Genomic DNA, 23,493 nt, shown 5'->3' with positions numbered 1-23,493 from the left:
TGGTAATAGATCTGTGACGGACAATGAAATGGTAATAGATCTGTGATGGACAATGAAATGGTAATAGATCTGTGATATAGACAATGAAATGGTAATAGATCTATAACGGACAATGAAATGGTAATAGATCTGTGACGGACAATGAAATGGTAATATATCTGTGATAGACAATGAAATGGTAATATATCTGTGATAGACAATGAAATGGTAATAGATCTGTGACGGACAATGAAATGGTAATAGATCTGTGATAGACAATGAAATGGTAATAGATCTATGATATAGACAATGAAATGGTAATCGATCTATGACGGACAATGAAATGGTAATAGATCTGTGATATAGACAATGAAATGGTAATAGATCTGTGACGGACAATGAAATGGTAATAGATCTGTGATGGACAATGAAATGGTAATAGATCTGTGATAGACAATGAAATGGTAATAGATCTGTGACGGACAATGAAATGGTAATATATCTGTGATGGACAATGAAATGGTAATAGATCTGTGATAGACAATGAAATGGTAATAGATCTGTGACGGACAATGAAATGGTAATAGATCTGTGACGGACAATGAAATGGTAATATATCTGTGATAGACAATGAAATGGTAATATATCTGTGATAGACAATGAAATGGTAATAGATCTGTGACGGACAATGAAATGGTAATAGATCTGTGATAGACAATGAAATGGTAATAGATCTATGATATAGACAATGAAATGGTAATCGATCTATGACGGACAATGAAATGGTAATAGATCTGTGATATAGACAATGAAATGGTAATAGATCTGTGACGGACAATGAAATGGTAATAGATCTATGATGGACAATGAAATGGTAATAGATCTGTGATATAGACAATGAAATGGTAATAGATCTGTGACGGACAATGAAATGGTAACATATCTGTGATAGACAATGAAATGGTAATAGATCTGTGATGGACAATGAAATGGTAATAGATCTGTGATGGACAATGAAATGGTAATAGATCTATGATATAGACAATGAAATGGTAATAGATCTGTGACGGACAATGAAATGGTAATAGATCTGTGATGGACAATGAAATGGTAATAGATCTGTGATATAGACAATGAAATGGTAATAGATCTGTGATGGACAATGAAATGGTAATATATCTGTGACGGACAATGAAATGGTAATATATCTGTGACGGACAATGAAATGGTAATATATCTGTGACGGACAATGAAATGGTAATATATCTGTGATGGACAATGAAATGGTAATAGATCTGTGACAGACAATGAAATGGTAATAGATCTGTGATGGACAATGAAATGGTAATATATCTGTGATGGACAATGAAATGGTAATAGATCTATGATATACACAATGAAATGGTAATATATCTGTGATAGACAATGAAATGGTAATAGATCTATGACGACAATGAAATGGTAATAGAACTGTGATAGACAATAAAATGGTAATAGATCTGTGATAGACAATAAAATGGTAATAGATCTGTGATGGACAATGAAATGGTAATAGATCTGTGACGGACAATGAAATGGTAATAGATCTGTGATGGACAATGAAATGGTAATATATCTGTGACGGACAATGAAATGGTAATAGATCTGTGACGGACAATGAAATGGTAATAGATCTATGACGACAATGAAATGGTAATAGAACTGTGATAGACAATAAAATGGTAATAGATCTGTGATAGACAATGAAATGGTAATAGATCTGTGACGGACAATGAAATGGTAATAGATCTGTGACGGACAATGAAATGGTAATAGATCTATGATATAGACAATGAAATGGTAATAGATCTGTGATAGACAATGAAATGGTAATAGATCTATGATATAGACAATGAAATGGTAATAGATCTGTGATAGACAATGAAATGGTAATAGATCTATGATAGACAATGAAATGGTAATAGATCTGTGACAGACAATGAAATGGTAATAGATCTGTGACGGACAATGAAATGGTAATAGATCTGTGACAGACAATGAAATGGTAATAGATCTGTGACAGACAATGAAATGGTAATATATCTGTGACAGACAATGAAATGGTAATAGATCTGTGATGGTCAATGAAATGGTAATAGATCTATGATATAGACAATGAAATGGTAATATATCTGTGATATAGACAATGAAATGGTAATATATCTGTGACGGACAATGAAATGGTAATATATCTGTGACGGACAATGAAATGGTAATAGATCTGTGACGGACAATGAAATGGTAATAGATCTGTGTTGGACAATGAAATGGTAATAGATCTGTGATGGACAATGAAATGGTAATATATCTGTGACGGACAATGAAATGGTAATATATCTGTGACGGACAATGAAATGGTAATATATCTGTGATATAGACAATGAAATGGTTATATATCTGTGATGGACAATACTGCAATGGATTAAATAATCATGTTTTTTTTATAAGAGAGAAGATCACTGGTAGAAGAGAAGGATATTATTATGTTTTGGTTATGAACTTCTTTACAACACTAGGGCTATAGAATGAGGAAGTTAACTAACAACGTCCATATAGCTATAACATTCCCAACAATGCTTTATCCATCGTGTAAAAGTCAAATTGTTCTGAGAAATGGAATACATGCATGTTTCTCTATTCCCCCGAGATTGTAATGTTATCTAGCCAGGAGACAAAGACCATTATAGAATAAACTATTCTTCTATCAGTTTCATGGACCTCTGACACGGATTTTGTTATACTGTCTTTAGAGTCAGGTACTGGTGGTACCAAGTCTAAAATTGGCCCTGTAATTAGAGTCAGGTACTGGGGCCAGGTCTAAAATTGGCCCTGTATTTAGAGTCAGGTACTGGTGGTACCAAGTCTAAAATTGGCCCTGTCTTTAGAGACAGGTACTGGTGCCACGTCTAAAATTGGCCCTGTCTTTAGAGTCAGGTACTGGTGGTGCCAAGTCTAAAATTGGCCCTGTCTTTAGAGTCAGGTACTGGTGGGGCCAGGTCTAAAATTGGCCCTGTCTTAAGAGTCAGGTACTGGGGCCAAGGTCTAAAATTGGCCCTGTATTTTACTAATTCTGACCTTAATTTTCCCAATCACTCAATTTAATCATATTTCTTGAAAATAACATTACAGACTTTTTAAAAGATAATCTTTGTGTTTATGATTAAAGTGCAGCCACAGGGTCCTGTAATCTAAAGGAATTTGTCAAACTTAAAACATGAAATATTTGTTGGATTTTACCAATTTTTTTTTTCTCTCAACTGAATGAAAACCATTAGAACCCTATTGTTACTTACATCCAAAACTTTTATTAAAAGGACGACAAATCATCACAATTTTTAGACAGGGAACCGAGAGCTTATACATAGCTTTAGTGAAGGTGAAAATACAAAGATATTAAAGGCCTACAGAACCTATTCATCCCCCTAATACCCTTTATCCCCTCACTCCTTTATCCCCTAACCCCTTTATCCCCTCATTCCTTTATCCCCTTTATACCTAATCATCTTTATCTCCCTCGTCCCCTTAACCCCTTTATTCCTTCTAACCAATTTTGCCCCTAATCCCTTTATCTCCTTTACCCCCTTTATCCCCCTAACCCATTTATCCCCAATCCCCTTTATCCCCTTACCCCTCTATCCCTCCTTACCCCTCTATCCCTCCTTACCCCTCTATCCCCCTTTACCCCTCTATCCCTCCTTACCCCTCTATCCCCCCTAACCCCTCTATCCCCCCTAACCCCTCTATCCCTCCTTACCCCTCTATCCCCCCTAACCCCTCTATCCCCCCTTACCCCTCTATCCCTCTTTACCCTTCCACCCCATAACCCCTCTATCCCCCCTTACCCCTCTATCCCTCCTTACCCCTCTATCCCCCTTTACCCTTCTACCCCCCCTAACCCCTCTATCCCCCTTACCCCTCTATCCCTCCTTACCCCTCTATCCCTCTTTACCCTTCTACCCCCTAACCCCTCTATCCCCTTCATCCCCCTAACCCTTTTACCCCTCTTTATACCTCTAACCCCCTTACCCCTCCCTCTGTCCCCTCCCTCTATCCCTGCTTACCCCTCAATCCCTTTCATCCCCCTAACCCTTTTACCCCTCTTTACACCTCTATCCCCTTACCCCTCAATCCCCTAACCCCTCTATCCCCACTTTCACCTCTATCCCCTTCATCCCCCTAACCTTTTTACCCCTCTTTACACCTCTAACCCCCTTACCCCTCAATCCCCTAACCCCTCTATCCCCACTTTCACCTCAATCCCCTTCATCCCCCTAACCTTTTTACCCCTCTTTACACCTCTAACCCCCTTACCCTCCCTCTATCCCCCCTAACCCATTTATCCCTCCTTACCCCCTCAATCCCCTTCATCCACCTTACCCTTTTACCCCACTTTACCCCTCAATCCCCTAACCCCTCTATCCCCACTTTCACCTCTATCCCCCTAACCCTTTTACCCCTCTAAACCCCCTTACCCCTCCCTCTATCCCCTAACCCCTCTATCCCTCCTTACCCCTCAATCCCCTTCATCCCCCTAATCTCTTTACCCCTCTTCACACCTCTATCCCCTTACCCCTCTATTCCCTAACCCCTCTATCCCTCCTTACCCCTCAATCCCCTTCATCCCCCTAATCTCTTTACCCCTCTTCACACCTCTATCCCCTTACCCCTCTATTCCCTAACCCCTCTATCCCTCCTTACCCCTCAATACCCTTCATCCCCCTAATCTCTTTACCCCTTTTCACACCTCTATCACCTTACCCCTCAATCTCCTAACCCTTTAACTAGATCAGATCCTTCTATATGTCTGCTATCTTTTACTCTGGTCAAGCTACTGGTCAGCTCTAATAAGATTTCTACAGTCTCTGATTAACTGACCATACATTGCTGTATTGTCTCTTTACCATGGCTGTCACAAATCCGCATCGGAAAGTATTTGTCAGGGGACCTATTAGCACAGGAAGGTAGAAAAGCTGAATCATCCAATCAGAATAGCCCTAATGTCCAGTACATGAGAATCTGGACATTGGTCAAATCTGACCCGGTCTTTAGGGAACGTCATTAACTAACGCTGACAATTGACTAGTGTCAATTTCATGTGAATATTGGACTACAAGTCTCAACATGGTGTTTACAGAGGTGTAATATGTTCCAGCCTAAACCGGTTACTTTAACCAATACTTCCTGATAGGCTGGAAAGGATTCCTACTTGTCTGATTCTACATCAGGACGCAACTTTTACAAAGACAAATGGTTGTATTATCCATGACTAGACCCATGTCTGCTAAAGTGGTCGATGTATACGCTGTATTCACGCTGTATTCACGCGGTATGGACCAGTGATCGCTTACACAATCAGCATTAACACTGACATGTCTCCCAGTCTAGCCTACTGCCATATCTCAATAACTTCCGTGTTGCTAACTAGAATCAACAGAAAACAGCAGTCCGTTGTACTGTGAAGGTGGTTATTGTCAAGGCAGGGTTGGCACTGGGTATTTTATATATCAAAACATTACAGAGTGCTTTACAGACTTGCTTTGAAAGGCACAGAGTTAGATGGCTTAAATGCAAATTATATAAGTTAGACTTAAATTTATTATCTAAAAACATCTATACAAGCGTATTGAGAATTGCTGAAGCAATACATGTCCCCTATAGACCCCCTCTATACCTGCAATGGTCCTTTAAAAGTGTCTGAAGATAGATCTAAAACCCTCAAGGAATGAAGCCGACTAGAGCAGTGACCATGATGAAACTGAAACTTGTCTGAAATATTATGGTCCTTAATTTGATTAGTGTGTGAAGTTTGATGAAAATCCTTCAAGAAATAAAAATGCTAGAGCTCTCACAGAAGGATTTTTTTCAGAAAATAGCAATGGTGAGCTTGACCTTGACCCAGCAATTCTGAAACTTCAACTTGTCAAAGACATTATGCGATTTGTGATGTTGTGAAGTTTGATTAAAGTCCAGCAAAGAATGAAGCTGCTAGAGTACTAGTGCTGACAGACTATTTTCTAAACTTAAAAAAATAAGAGGGGTACTATAAGTTACAGGGGTACTATAAGTTACAGGGGGGTACTATAAGTAACAGAGGGGTACTATAAGTAACAGAGGGGTACTGTAAGTGATAGAGGGGTACTATAAGTAACAGATGGTCACTATAAGTAACAGAGGGGTACTATAAGTAACAGGGAGTACTATAAGTTACAGGGGGTACTATAAGTAACAGAGGGGTAGAATAAGTTACAGAGGGGTACTATAAGTTACAGAGGGGTACTATAAGTTACAGGGGGTACTATAAGTAACAGGGGGGTACTATAAGTTACAGAGGGGTACTATAAGTAACAGGGAGTACTATAAGTAACAGAGGGGTACTATAAGTTACAGGGGGTACTATAAGTTACAGAGGGGTACTATAAGTAACAGAGGGGTACTATAAGTTACAGGGGGGTACTATAAGTAACAGAGGGGTACTATAAGTTACAGAGGGGTACTATAAGTAACAGGGAGTACTATAAGTAACAGAGGGGTACTATAAGTTACAGGGGGGTACTATAAGTTACAGAGGGGTACTATAAGTAACAGGGGGGTACTATAAGTAACAGAGGGGTACTGTAAGTTACAGTGGGGTACTATAAGTTACAGAGTGGTACTATAAGTAACAGAGTGGTACTATAAGTGACAGAGGGGTACTATAAGTAACAGGGAGTACTATAAGTTACAGGGGGTACTATAAGTTACAGGGGGGTACTATAAGTAACAGAGGGGTACTATAAGTTACAGGGGGGTACTATAAGTAACAGAGGGGTACTATAAATTACAGGGGGGTACTATAAGTTACAGGGAGTACTATAAGTAACAGACGGGTCCTATAAGTTACAGGGGGGTACTATAACTGACAGGGGGGTACTATAAGTTATAGGGGGTACTTTAAGTTACAGAGGGGTACTATAAGTTACAGGGGGTACTATAAGTTACAGGGGGGTACTATAAGTTACAGGGGGGTACTATAAGTTACAGGGGGTACTATAAGTTACAGGGGGGTACTATAAGTTACAGGGGGGTACTTTAAGTTACAGAGGGGTACTATAAGTTACAGGGGGTACTATAAGTTACAGGGGGGTACTATAAATAACAGAGGGTTACTATAAGTTACAGGGGGGTACTATAAGTAACAGAGGGGTACTATAAGTAACAGATGGGTACTATAAGTTACAGGGGGGTACTATAAGTAACAGGGGGTACTATAAGTTACAGGGGGGGTACTATAAGTTACAGGGGATACTATAAGTTACAGAGGGGTACTATATGTTACAGAGGGGTACTATATGTAACAGATGGTAACTATAAGTAACAGATGGTCACTATAAGTAACAGATGGTCACTATAAGTAACAGATGGTCACTATAAGTAGCAGATGGTAACTATAAGTAGCAGATGGTCACTATAAGTAACAGATGGTCACTATAAGTAACAGATGGTCACTATAAGTAACAGATGGTCACTATAAGTAACAGATGGTCACTATAAGTAACAGATGGTCACTATAAGTAACAGATGGTCACTATAAGTAACAGATGGTCACTATAAGAAACAGATGGTCACTATAAGTAACAGATGGTCACTATAAGTAACAGATGGTCACTATAAGTAACAGATGGTCACTATAAGTAACAGATGGTCACTATAAGTTACAGAGGGGTACTATAAGTAACAGATGGTCACTATAAGTAACAGATGGTCACTATAAGTAACAGATGGTCACTATAAGTAACAGATGGTCACTATAAGTAACAGATGGTCACTATAAGTAACAGATGGTCACTATAAGTAACAGAGGGGTACTATAAGTTACAGAGGGGTACTTTAAGTGAACAATACACTGGAAGGTTATACTAACTGATATAGTTGTTGTAAATGGAGTTGGTGGTTCACTTGTGATGGCTCCACCAGAGGGCGCTTTGGTTGTGGCTACAGGTGATGCAGTTGTTTGTGGGGCCGGAGCTTCTGTTGTTGGAGCATTTGTACCATTCGGGACTGGGTTGGTTGATGCTGATTCTGTTGTGACATCATCACTCGTTGTGTCATTGACTGCTCTCTTGTAAATGTTGTGACTCTCTATTACGACAATTGGCTCCAGAGATTCCCCAGCCACTGTATAGGAGATATCTGTAAACAGTAAAAATTGTCATGGTAACCACTCTGGACAATATACTTATATGGACATTTACAATAAGGTCAAGTGTCACCATGAACAACCAGTGATTCAAGGTTTTCTATCCAGAAGATGAGCTGTAGGTCTACGATAATGTCCATCGTAAATACTGAAGACCATCATTTAATCACCAAGGCAAAGGGTGCAACCTAAAAACTCATGTCTGTGCAGTTTTCAGAAAAAGACTTCAGAAATCTTTGATCTGTTTTCAGTAACGCTTCATCAAACAACTACTGGCTACATGTGTTTATTTCTATAAACTTATAATCCTAAAAAGGGTTGACTTTGTGTCTACGTATCGATCATGATGTTAATGTTTATATAAAGGTGCTTAATCTTAAGCTTTTTGAGCTAAGTTTCATAGCTGCAGGCTGAGATCCATGAAATACAAGGATTAAACAAACATAAAACCAGCAGCAATCTAAATTTTGTTAAATTGTCCTTTTCTTCAAATTCTTAGAAGGATTATATTCTGACAGAAGCCAGTCTGTTAGCTATAGAAACTTCCATATGACTTGGCCACTGACTCGACATCAGTTAACAGAAGCCAGTCTGTTAGCTATAGAAACTTCCATATGACTTGGCCACTGACTCGACATCAGTTAACAGAAGCCAGTCTGTTAGCTATGGAAACTTCCATATGACTTGGCTACTGACTTGACATCAGTTAACAGAAGCCAGTCTGTTAGCTATAGAAACTTCCATATGACTTGGCCACTGACTCGACATCAGTTAACAGAAGCCAGTCTGTTAGCTATGGAAACTTCCATATGACTTGGCTACTGACTTGACATCAGTTAACAGAAGCCAGTCTGTTAGCTATAGAAACTTCCATATGACTTGGCTACTGACTTAACATCAGTTAAGAAATATATATCTACATTTTATATTACATTTTTACCAATGAAATATCGAAAATTATTCATTCTATGAAAGTGATATTTCTCACTAGTGACCAATCAGAGCACTGCTTACAAAAGACAATGGGGAAAATCAAAATTTGCATATAGATCTCCGTCATGTTATATGACATCATATAATGCAAGATAGAATACAAAACGTCACAATTTGGTGTTCATTTTTGAACCGTTGACAGAAAAATGCAATGAATTCTGGAAGAGATTGAACTACCTCGGTATATTTTGGTATAAAATGTAATAAACAGAACATCTAACAGTATTTTTAGTAATACCAAATATAATTTACTCGTGTGGCTAATAAGACACTCTCTTCCTCTATATATTATCGTGGACATAATGAGACCTATATAAGCAAGAAAGATCAACTGATTTGTTTGATTTGATAAGATGGCCCAGATGGATTCAGTTCTGGAGGAGTTTTATAATGGTAGAAAATTTTATCATTCCCATTGAAAATCCACGTCTGCTGACCAAACCCAAATACTCTTTATATCTGATTGGGGAATTGAACCTTCCAGAAGTGACCGTCTGGTACGTCCCTACTCCGTACCTCGCCCCATTACCTTATAATCTGTTGGTCCTAGTGTCTCCAGACCTGACCTATCATCTGGTACGTCCCTACTCCGTACCTCGCCCCACTACCTGGTAATCTGTTGGTCCTAGCATTTCCAGATGCGATACATTGCCTCTCTGACACACTACGATCCCCATGGCACTTAAGTATGTAAACATCTGAGAACGGTCAACAACAAAACGCCCAGAGAATTTAGCAGCAATGTATACGAAAATCCAGTAACAATTCCTGGGACTATATGCTCTGACTAAAGGCGGGGGTGGGGCTATCACAGGACAAGGAATTGGAAATGGCCTTCAGAAATGGATGGGTTTGTTACCAGGGAAAGGCTTGAATTTTCAACTAAAGTATCATAAAATCTGAAGCATGTTGTCTGTAGTCTGTTGGTGGACAACAGTGAGACATTCCTATGGACGTTATATATATCAGATATAGGTACCAGACAGACAGTCCTGTTGGTGGACAGTGAGACGTTCCTATGGACGTTATATATATCAGATATAGGTACCAGACAGACAGTCCTGTTGGTGGACAGTGAGACGTTCCTATGGACGTTATATATATCAGATATAGGTACCAGACAGACAGTCCTGTTACAGCAGGTGTCTGAAAGGTCCACAGTGGTGACCAGTGAGGCGGGGAAGTTGTGGGGAAGGTGTCTGTTAGGTCCACAGTGGTGACCAGTGAGGCGAGGAAGTTGTGGGGAAAGTGTCTGTTAGGTCCACAGTGGTGACCAGTGAGGCGAGGAAGTTGTGGGGAAAGTGTCTGTTAGGTCCACAGTGGTGACCAGTGAGGCGGGGAAGTTGTGAGGAAGGTGTCTGAAAGGTCCACAGTGGTGACCAGTGAGGCGGGGAAGTTGTGGGGAAGGTGTCTGTTAGGTCCACAGTGGTGACCAGTGAGGCGGGGAAGTTGTGGGGAAAGTGTCTGTTAGGTCCACAGTGGTGACCAGTGAGGCGAGGAAGTTGTGGGGAAAGTGTCTGTTAGGTCCACAGTGGTGACCAGTGAGGCGGGGAAGTTGTGGGGAAGGTGTCTGAAAGGTCCACAGTGGTGACCAGTGAGGCGAGGAAGTTGTGGGGAAGGTGTCTGTTAGGTCCACAGTGGTGACCAGTGAGGCGGGGAAGTTGTGGGGAAAGTGTCTGTTATGTCCACAGTGGTGACCAGTGAGGCGGGGAAGTTGTGGGGAAGGTGTCTGTTATGTCCACAGTGGTGACCAGTGAGGCGGGGAAGTTGTGGGGAAAGTGTTTGTTAGGTCCACAGTGGTGACCAGTGAGGCAGGGAAGTTGTGGGGAAAGTGTCTGTTATGTCCCCAGTGGTGACCAGTGAGGCGGGGAAGTTGTGGGGAAGGTGTCTGTTAGGTCCACAGTGGTGACCAGTGAGGCGGGGAAGTTGTGGGGAAGGTGTCTGTTAGGTCCACAGTGGTGACCAGTGAGGCGGGGAAGTTGTGGGGAAAGTGTCTGTTAGGTCCACAGTGGTGACCAGTGAGGCGAGGAAGTTGTGGGGAAGGTGTCTGTTAGGTCCACAGTGGTGACCAGTGAGGCGGGGAAGTTGTGGGGAAAGTGTCTGTTATGTCCCCAGTGGTGACCAGTGAGGCGGGGAAGTTGTGGGGAAGGTGTCTGTTAGGTCCACAGTGGTGACCAGTGAGGCGAGGAAGTTGTGGGGAAGGTGTCTGTTAGGTCCACAGTGGTGACCAGTGAGGCGGGGAAGTTGTGGGGAAGGTGTTTGTTAGGTCCACAGTGGTGACCAGTGAGGCGGGGAAGTTGTGGGGAAAGTGTCTGTTAGGTCCACAGTGATGACCAGTGAGGCGGGGAAGTTGTGAGGAATGTGTCTGTTAGGTCCACAGTGATGACCAGTGAGGCGGGGAAGTTGTGAGGAAAGTATCTGTTAGGTCCACAGTGGTGACCAGTGAGGCGGGGAAGTTGTGGGGAAGGTGTCTGTTAGGTCCACAGTGGTGATCAGTGAGGCGGGGAAGTTGTGGGGAAAGTGTCTGTTAGGTCCACAGTGGTGATCAGTGAGGCGGGGAAGTTGTGGGGAAAGTGTCTGTTAGGTTCACAGTGGTGACCAGTGAGGCGGGGAAGTTGTGGGGAAGGTGTCTGTTAGGTCCACAGTGGTGACCAGTGAGGCGAGGAAGTTGTGGGAAAGGTGCACGTGTCTGTTAGGTCCACAGTGGTGACCAGTGAGGCGGGGAAGTTGTGGGGAAAGTGTCTGTTAGGTTCACAGTGGTGACCATCACCATTCATTACCATATATACCATAACACTGCTGATTCACAAAATTCTAACAGCTGATTTTCATAAAATTTGTTCGATAGCTTTTGCAAAAACATTCAAATCAGAATTCTTATCAACTTCTTATGATAATAACATAAACCTGGTTTGAAAGCGAAAAGTTGAAAAATGTAGGAGGTGATTGCCTGACAAACAAAAGTGTACTCAGGAATGGATGGATGGACACCTTACCATAATACTAGTGTCAGATTTGACAGGCATATTAAAAAATAATTGATCCAATATCTAGTTATTAATTATCATCTGTAATTTGTCTTAATTATTATCTTAATACTTAAGTATGACAGATATAACAGGTTTATTTAATGGGGTTATATATACATGTATAACAGGGTTATATAATGGGTTTATATGTAACAGGTTGTTTACTTGATAATCTGACTGTAAAACCTATCTGTCACTAAGTGATATAAACCATGTCCATACACCACAGGCTAATGATATCACTCCTTATTAGATTTAGGCTCGGAATCTGCTTCAGGTATGAGAACATAAAACATTGGGGTGAACCGTGTACACTTCCTGATACAAGGTTGATGGTGTCTTCAGCACTGTTAGTCTCATGTCAGTATGTACCTTTCCACTTTAATTTTGACAAATGTAATGCTTTTTTTGTTTCTCCGTTTCTTCCTCTCAACGATAACTAGGCCAGGGGTCCAGATATGGTTATCCATCATGCGAGATTTTATTATGTTAGAAGAATATGCCAAAATTCTTCTAGAAAATAATGGTGTTTTATTGGCAAAGTAAATTTATGTCCCTGCAGAGGGACCGTCAAACAAGAGAAGCTGAACACTCACATAACTCACATTATGGTAAATGTTCACAAATTCTGATTATATTTTATCTATGGTAAATGTTCACAAATTCTGATAATATTTTACCTTTGGTAAATGTTCACAAATTCTGATAATATTTTATCTATGATAAATGTTCACAAATTTTGATAATATTTTATCTATGGTAAATGTTCACAAATTCTGATAACATTTTATCTATGGTAAATGTTCACATATTCTGATAATATTTTATCTATGATAAATGTTCACAAATTCTGATAATATTTCATCTATGATAAATGTTCACATATTCTGATAATATTTTATCTATGATAAATGTTCACATATTCTGATAATCTTTTATCTATGATAAATGTTCACATATTCTGTTAACATTTTATCTATGATAAATGTTCACAAATTCTGATAATATTTTATCTATGATAAATGTTCACATATTCTGATAATCTTTTATCTATGATAAATGTTCACATATATTCTATTAACATTTTATCTAAGTGCAATGGCTCTGCTTTTGGTCTACATACATGCCAGAATATCCGAGTATTTACTACACTTCTCTTTGCGAAATTTTGCTCCTTGTTGCCTTAGAGAATCCAAATGTACCCTTTATACATTAATGTTCAAAATGTTTGCACAAAAGTGTACAAAGCAAAAAGGAAAACTGGCTGTAACATAGATCATTAATGCAATAAAATCTAGCTTGTCTGGTATGTTAAAGATTAGACATTATGTATATGTTGGTAAAAAGTACAGTGCTATTGATCTATAATATGTTTCAGACAGAGGACTTGATCTCTGACATCAGATGTCATACACTGAATCTGTTGTGCTGTCATTTGTATCATTCCACTTGTTTTCCTGAGTACTTGACTGGTCCATGCTGGACATAAACAACACACTATTCCAAAACTCCTGAGAATTATTATATTGCCATGAATTTGAACATGTACCAAAAACAGGCTGTTTCATGTCTGATTTAAGCATACAGAAAGTTATTACCTACATTTGAGTGACTGTATACAACGTTAACTGTACCAACATTTCACTGTATACGGATGTACCTACATTTCACTGTATACAGCTGTACCTACATTTCACTGTATACAGCTGTACCTACATTTCACTGTATACGGCTGTACCTACATTTCACTGTATACAGCTGTACCTACATTTCACTGTATACAGCTGTACCTACATTTCACTGTATATGATCACCTGTACCTACATTTCACTGTATATCACCTGTACCTACATTTCACTGTATACAGATGTACCTACATTTCACTGTACACAGCTGTACCTACATTTCACTGTATACATCTGTACCTACATTTCACTGTATACGGATGTACCTACATTTCACTGTATACAGCTGTACCTACATTTCACTGTATACAGCTGTACCTACATTTCACTGTATACGGCTGTACCTACATTTCACTGTATACGGCTGTACCTACATTTCACTGTATATGATCACCTGTACCTACATTTCACTGTATACAGCTGTATACCTACATTTCACTGTATACACCTGTACCTACATTTCACTGTATATGGCTGTACCTACATTTCACTGTATACAGCTGTACCTACATTTCACTGTATACGGCTGTACCTACATTTCACTGTATACACCTGTACCTACATTTTACTGTATACACCTGTACCTACATTTCACTGTATACACCTGTACCTACATTTCACTGTATACACCTGTACCTACATTTCACAGTATAGAGCTGTACCTTCATTTCACTGTATACAGCTGTACCTACATTTCACTGTATACAGCTGTACCTACATTTCACTATATACGGCTGTACCTACATTTCACTGTATACAGCTGTACCTACATTTCACTGTATACAGCTGTACCTACATTTCACTGTATACACCTGTACCTACATTTCACTGTATACGGCTGTACGTACATTTCACTGTATACAACTGTACCTACATTTCACTGTATACGGCTGTACCTACATTTCACTGTATACGACTGTACCTACATTTCACTATATACACCTGTACCTACATTTCACTATATACAGCTGTACCTACATTTCACTGTACACAGCTGTACCTACATTTCACTGTATACAGCTGTACCTACATTTCACTGTATACAGCTGTACCTACATTTCACTGTACACAGCTGTACCTACATTTCACTGTATACAGCTGTACCTACATTTCACTGTACACACCTGTACCTACATTTCACTGTATACACCTGTACCTACATTTTACTGTATACAGCTGTACCTACATTTTACTGTATACAGCTGTACCTACATTTTACTGTATACACCTGTACCTACATTTCACTGTATACAGCTGTACCTACATTTTACTGTATACACCTGTACCTACATTTCACTGTATACACCTGTACCTACATTTCACTGTATATACACCTGTACCTACATTTCACTGTATACAGCTGTACCTACATTTCACTGTATACGGCTGTACCTACATTTCACTGTATACAGCTGTACCTACATTTCACTGTACACAGCTGTACCTACATTTCACTGTATACAGCTGTACCTACATTTCACTGTATACAGCTGTATACCTACATTTCACTGTATATACACCTGTACCTACATTTCACTGTATACAGCTATACCTACATTTTACTGTATACGGCTGTACCTACATTTTACTGTATATTGCTGTACCTACATTTTACTGTATACACCTGTACCTACATTTCACTGTATACACCTGTACCTACATTTCACTGTATACACCTGTACCTACATTTCACTGTATACACCTGTACCTACATTTCACTGTATACGGCTGTACCTACATTTCACTGTATACGGCTGTACCTACATTTCACTGTATACACCTGTACCTACATTTCACTGTATACACCTGTACCTACATTTCACTGTATACGGCTGTACCTACATTTCACTGTATACACCTGTACCTACATTTCACTGTATACAGCTGTACCTACATTTCACTGTATACGGCTGTACCTACATTTCACTGTACACAGCTGTACCTACATTTCACTGTATACAGCTGTACCTACATTTCACTGTATACGGCTGTATACCTACATTTCACTGTATACAGCTGTACCTACATTTCACTGTATACGGCTGTACCTACATTTCACTGTATACACCTGTACCTACATTTCACTGTATACGGCTGTACCTACATTTCACTGTATACACCTGTACCTACATTTCACTGTATACACCTGTACCTACATTTCACTGTATACACCTGTACCTACATTTCACTGTATAGGCTGTACCTACATTTCACTGTATACACCTGTACCTACATTTCACTGTATACAGCTGTACCTACATTTCACTGTATACGGCTGTACCTACATTTCACTGTATACAGCTGTACCTACATTTTACTGTATACAGCTGTACCTACATTTCACTGTATACGGCTGTACCTACATTTTACTGTATACACCTGTACCTACATTTCACTGTACACAGCTGTACCTACATTTTACTGTATACAGCTGTACCTACATTTCACTGTATACAGCTGTACCTACATTTCACTGTATACACCTGTACCTACATTTCACTATATACACCTGTACCTACATTTCACTGTACACAGCTGTACCTACATTTTACTGTATACGGCTGTACCTACATTTTACTGTATACACCTGTACCTACATTTCACTGTACACAGCTGTACCTACATTTTACTGTATACAGCTGTACCTACATTTCACTGTATACAGCTGTACCTACATTTCGCTGTATACGGCTGTACCTACATTTCACTGTGTACACCTGTACCTTCATTTCACTGTATATCACCTGTACCTACATTTCACTGTACACAGCTGTACCTACATTTCACTGTGTACACCTGTACCTTCATTTCACTGTATATCACCTGTACCTACATTTCACTGTACACAGCTAGCTGTACCTACATTTCACTGTACACAGCTAGCTGTACCTACATTTCACTGTACACATCTAGCTGTACCTACATTTCACTGTACACAGCTAGCTGTACCTACATTTCACTGTACACAGCTAGCTGTACCTACATTTCACTGTACACAGCTAGCTGTACCTACTCATATATTTTACATTATAATGAATTCCTAAAGGTTAAACTCTTCCTAAATTTGATCACTGTAATATGTACATCTGTCCTTCACACAAGTTATTATAATCACATGTATAGCATATATTAAATGTGGACAAGTGAAACTAAAATATTATGTTTCTTTTTTCTATACATGATTTTGAATCAAATTAAATTTTCCATTTTTGATTTTTTTAATATAAATAATTCAGTAGTCATTTGTCAGTATTTTGCAATTTCCTTTTAATATTTCAGACCTCTTACAACTTATCATAAGCCTTATACACTTAAATGAATACATTATAGCCATAAGTATCTGATTACAGTACAAAGAAAAAATCTGAATGGAGCCCCTTGTAGAGTTACCTCCCCTTAAACAACATATTGTCAACGATACAACCAAGACCCTAGATTTGAGTTGTCTCCTGTCTGTGTTACCTTAGAAACTCTTTGATCATGTGTATGACACCAAATATTCGTGATATTCATGTGTATATGCATAAATGTATGAGGCCATTTTTGTATACATATATATGTAAACAATTGTATATGTGTTGGCCTGAAGTATGTAACGAATGAAGTGTTATATATTATGTCTATAAACCACTGTCTCCATGTATATGTTCACAGGTAGAACAAACCAGTAACAGGTATTTATAAACCTTTCTCATGTCAGAGAAAATTAATCCTATCTTAGCTACATATTCTATGTCACCAATATTACGTAAAACGAACAGATATTTATAAAACGATCTTTAATTTCTGTCACCAATATTACGTAAAAACGTACAGATATTTATAAAACGATCTTTCTTCCGAGAAAATTAATGGTTATAATTACATATTCTTTGTCACCAAAACCAACAAAACACCGGAGGTCAAATGAATTTTATCTCAGATACACGTTCTATTCATAAATATGTATTAAACAAAAGTATTGTCCAGAAACGAATGACTGATATATAACACATGTACTTCGATATATAACACATGTACTTCGATATACATAACACATGTTTACTAAGATATACATCTGTATATTAATGTCCCAAAACCTCCTCAAGTTATGCGTCTTAAAATTTACGGAAATGTCTGTTATTTGTACGGATCAGGATTTATCTGGATGTTGAACAGCAGTTGTAGGCTCTCTATAGAGACAATAACTTATGACACATATTGTGTTGTCACAAAACAAAGAGTGAAAGAAAATGTTGATTTTACAGAAATATTTGTAAAAGATGTAGGTAATATTATCACTGACAGATGTTTCATTCCGAGTTCTATCTGATATACAAATCATGAGACTTGTCACAAATTTTTCACTTTACATTTCCCGAGGATTGATATATTATATTACGATTTGCTCTACATTGTTATTACATGTATATGACTTTACCAAACAAAATAAAAATTATCAGATTTTCTCACGTAATTCCCTTTGGTGTAGTAATATGAAGAACTAATTCCCTTTGGTGTAGTAATATGAAGAACTAATTCCCTTTGGTGTAGTAATATGAAGAACTAATTCCCTTTGGTGTAGTAATATGAAGAACTAATTCCCTTTGGTGTAGTAATATGAAGAACTAATTCCCTTTGGTGTAGTAATATGAAGAACTAATTCCCTTTGGTGTAGTAATATGAAGAACTAATTCCCTTTGGTGTATACGTAGTAATATGAAGAACTATGTGACGTCTTCACTCAATAATGTTGTTTTCACTGATGTAACTATATTAAGTGTCTCAAAAATTTGTGCTACCTGTTGAAAAAAAAGGATTGATCAATGTATACGTAATTTACAATACTTTATGTAGTTCTGTTGAAAAACAGGTGAATATGTCCTTACGATGGAAATATTGATTCAAATGTTGAAAGTAATTTGACGATTTTGTGTTTATTTGCACAAACCATATTTTTTGCCGGAAACAGTCCCCTATAAAAATGTAGTCATAACATCACAAACCAGGTCTCATTGACAACGTGAATTTGCCTATGGAATACAATAAAGAGAATCTTAACTTTAAAGTGCATTATTTAATTTATCTGCAATCCTGTGAGAGCTAAAGGACAACAACTTTTCAAAGCTGGCAGTTTAATGTTTTAATAATCCCGTATGAAATGGAAAGCTTGGGGTTGATTTCCCTGTGAACAACCAATGACATTTTGAAGCGGAGCCGCCTTGTAGTAGCTGGTGGCTATCTCACTGAATTATACATGCATGGGAGACCTGCCAAATGGTCTCCCCAAGCAATTGAAAAAGAATGGACATATTTCATGAGGTTAAATGGGGAAGTCACATCTATTTTTGCTTTTCTAGAACATGGCTTTTTGACTTGACATCAATGTAATTTTTACCAATACGAAAGTTTCGCTTGTGTACTTTGTTTATATCTACAATCTAAACAGTTAACAATGTAATATTGGAAAAGCATTCATCTTTTATCTCATTGATTTCACAATCTCAATTTTCTCCACATTCCGTTGAATTTAACAAAATACTTTGATTTCATGGCCTTAAATTAATCCAGTTCAGAAGAATGTTAATGTTTTTTCATTACCTAGCCAGTGTGATCAGTAGCTAATAGGACGTTCACCCTCAGAACCAAAACCTAATTCTCTAAAAACCCTCAGAACCAAAACCTAATTCTCTAAAGTCTAGAAAATGAATGTCTAAAAATAACTGACAGTAACCCTATTCAGAGAGCTACATGTTTGTCATGTACACCTCAATAAGAATGATTCTATATTTAGACATCCTTAATTGATTCCTGGAGGGATTGTGGGAGTGACATTTTACATATTAGACAAACAACTTAATAATAGATATAAATTCTGAGCATGGACAGCTGTAAAGATTGTCAATCCGAGCAGCGATAACCAACAGCCAGATGACTGTAGATATTTGTGATTTATCATCCAACTCCTCATCTCAGTGTAATATTTTATCTCATAAATCTAACCATTCCCAGATTTCCTTAGAAAAGTTGATATTAAGTAACATTATCGAAATACTGGCGGTCCTGATCTATTTACTATTATCTTATAAGGAGGCCATGATTTACCAGCAGGCTTTCAACGCTTTAAATCTGATTTTTCAGCAAAAGTTCAAACCTTATCTACCAAATGACTTCAATAATCTATAAAACATCCCAATGTTCAGTAATACACTTTCTGCCATTTTGATTTCCAATGCTCAGATACAGATATCATATCCCACTAATTGGTTTATGTCAACACATTTCCTTCATCTTAAATTATTATAATACATTTAAATCAGGGTTCTGTCTCATCATCTTGCAGTAAAAACTTATTAACTATGATCTATTCTACTAAACTAATATTAAATGTACAAGTGAACTGATGACAATAAACTATATGGAGACCAAAATTAGGGTGTCGGGACCAAAACAAAGACTTGTCTACTTTAGGAGGCATGCTGCCTGGTCTATGACGTCCACCACTTCATGACCGACTATAAACTATGACGTCGACCACTTCATGACTGACTATAAACTATGATGTTAACCACTTCATGACTGTCTATAAACTATGATGTCGACCACTTCATGACTGTCTATAAACTATGACGTCGACCACTTCATGACTGTCTATAAACTATGACGTCGACCACTTCATGACTGTCTATAAACTATGACGTCGACCACTTCATGACTGACTATAAACTATGACGTTAACCACTTCATGACTGTCTATAAACTATGACGTTAACCACTTCATGACTGACTATAAACTATGATGTCGCCCACTTCATGACTGACTATAAACTATGACGTCGACCACTTCATGACTGTCTATAAACTATGACGTCGACCACTTCATGACTGACTATAAACTATGATGTCGACCACTTCATGACCGACTATAAACTATGACATCGACCACTTCATGACTGTCTATAAACTATGACGTCGCCCACTTCATGACTGACTATAAACTATGATGTCGACCACTTCATGACTGACTATAAACTATGATGTCAACCACTTCATGACTGTCTATAAACTATGACGTCCACCACTTCATGACTGACTATAAACTATGATGTCGACCACTTCATGACTGACTATAAACTATGACGTCGACCACTTCATGACTGTCTATAAACTATGACGTCGACCACTTCATGACTGTCTATAAACTATGACGTCGACCACTTCATGACTGTCTATAAACTATGACGTTAACCACTTCATGACTGACTATAAACTATGACGTCCACCACTTCATGACTGTCTATAAACTATGACGTCGACCACTTCATGACTGTCTATAAACTATGACGTTAACCACTTCATGACTGACTATAAACTATGACGTCGACCACTTCATGACTGACTATAAACTATGACGTCGACCACTTCATGACTGTCTATAAACTATGACGTTAACCACTTCATGACTGACTATAAACTATGACGTCGACCACTTCATGACTGTCTATAAACTATGACGTTAACCACTTCATGACTGTCTATAAACTATGACGTTAACCACTTCATGACTGTCTATAAACTATGACGTCGACCACTTCATGACTGTCTATAAACTATGATGTCGACCACTTCATGACTGACTATAAACTATGATGTCCACCACTTCATGACTGACTATAAACTATGACGTCGACCAATTCATGACTGTCTATAAACTATGACGTTAACCACTTCATGACTGTCTATAAACTATGACGTCGACCACTTCATGACTGACTATAAACTATGATGTCCACCACTTCATGACTGACTATAAACTATGATGTCCACCACTTTATGACTGTCTATAAACTATGACGTCGACCACTTCATGACTGACTATAAACTATGACGTCGACCACTTCATGACTGACTATAAACTATGACGTCGACCACTTCATGACTGACTATAAACTATGATGTCGACCACTTCATGACTGACTATAAACTATGATGTCAACCACTTCATGACTGACTATAAACTATGATGTCAACCACTTCATGACTGACTATAAACTATGACGTCGACCACTTCATGACTGACTATAAACTATGACCTCGACCACTTCATGACTGACTATAAACTATGATGTCAACCACTTCATGACTGACTATAAACTATGACGTCCACCACTTCATGACTGACTATAAACTATGATGTCGACCACTTCATGACTGACTATAAACTATGTTGTCGACCACTTCATGACTGTCTATAAACTATGATGTCGACCACTTTATGACTGACTATAAACTATGACGTTAACCACTTCATGACTGTCTATAAACTATGACGTCAACCACTTCATGACTGACTATAAACTATGATGTCAACCACTTCATGACTGACTATAAACTATGACGTCCACCACTTCATGACTGACTATAAACTATGACGTCCACCACTTCATGACTGACTATAAACTATGTTGTCGACCACTTCATGACTGTCTATAAACTATGATGTCGACCACTTTATGACTGACTATAAACTATGACGTTAACCACTTCATGACTGTCTATAAACTATGACGTCAACCACTTCATGACTGACTATAAACTATGATGTCGACCACTTTATGACTGACTATAAACTATGACGTTAACCACTTCATGACTGTCTATAAACTATGACGTCCACCACTTCATGACTGTCTATAAACTATGACGTCGACCACTTCATGACTGTCTATAAACTATGACGTCGACCACTTCATGACTGACTATAAACTATGACGTTAACCACTTCATGACTGACTATAAACTATGACGTTAACCACTTCATGACTGACTATAAACTATGACGTCGACCACTTCATGACTATCTATAAACTATGACGTTAACCACTTCATGACTGACTATAAACTATGACGTCGACCACTTCATGACTGACTATCAACTATGACGTCAACCACTTCACCACTGTCTATAAACTATGACGTCGACCACTTCATGACTGACTATAAACTATGACGTTAACCACTTCATGACTGTCTATAAACTATGACGTCGACCACTTCATGACTGTCTATAAACTATGATGTCGACCACTTCATGACTGTCTATAAACTATGATGTCGACCACTTCATGACTGTCTATAAACTATGTTGTCGACCACTTCATGACTGACTATAAACTATGACATCCACCACTTCATGACTGTATATAAACGATGACGTCGACCACTTCATGACTGACTATAAACTATGATGTCGACCACTTCATGACTGACTATAAACTATGACGTCCACCACTTCACCACTGTCTATAAACTATGACGTCGACCACTTCATGACTGTCTATAAACTATGATGTCGACCACTTCATGACTGACTATAAACTATGACGTCAACCACTTCATGACTGACTATAAACTATGACGTCGACCACTTCATGACTGTCTATAAACTATGACGTTAACCACTTCATGACTGACTATAAACTATGATGTCGACCACTTCATGACTGACTATAAACTATGACGTCGACCACTTCATGACTGTCTATAAACTATGACGTCCACCACTTCATGACTGTCTATAAACTATGACGTCCACCACTTCATGACTGTCTAT

At 38.4% G+C, this 23,493-nt stretch overlaps 1 protein-coding gene across 4 annotated transcripts in view; it reads right to left on the bottom strand.

Annotated features, from left to right (window-relative positions):
- Positions 1 to 23,493, bottom strand: part of LOC117343610 (plexin domain-containing protein 1-like) — a 150,848-nt gene that overhangs the window by 62,633 nt on the left and 64,722 nt on the right. For all 4 annotated transcript variants that reach the window (XM_033906045.1, XM_033906046.1, XM_033906043.1 and 1 more), the window contains exon 2: positions 7,919 to 8,187. In XM_033906045.1, the coding sequence (XP_033761936.1) occupies positions 7,919 to 8,187 (269 nt within the window). The remainder of the gene's footprint in view (positions 1 to 7,918; positions 8,188 to 23,493) is intronic.

Source organism: Pecten maximus, chromosome 15 (assembly GCF_902652985.1).
Source record: "Pecten maximus chromosome 15, xPecMax1.1, whole genome shotgun sequence".
Taxonomy (NCBI): Eukaryota; Metazoa; Mollusca; class Bivalvia; order Pectinida; family Pectinidae; genus Pecten; species Pecten maximus.
This window is presented reverse-complemented; position numbering and strand designations above follow the sequence as displayed.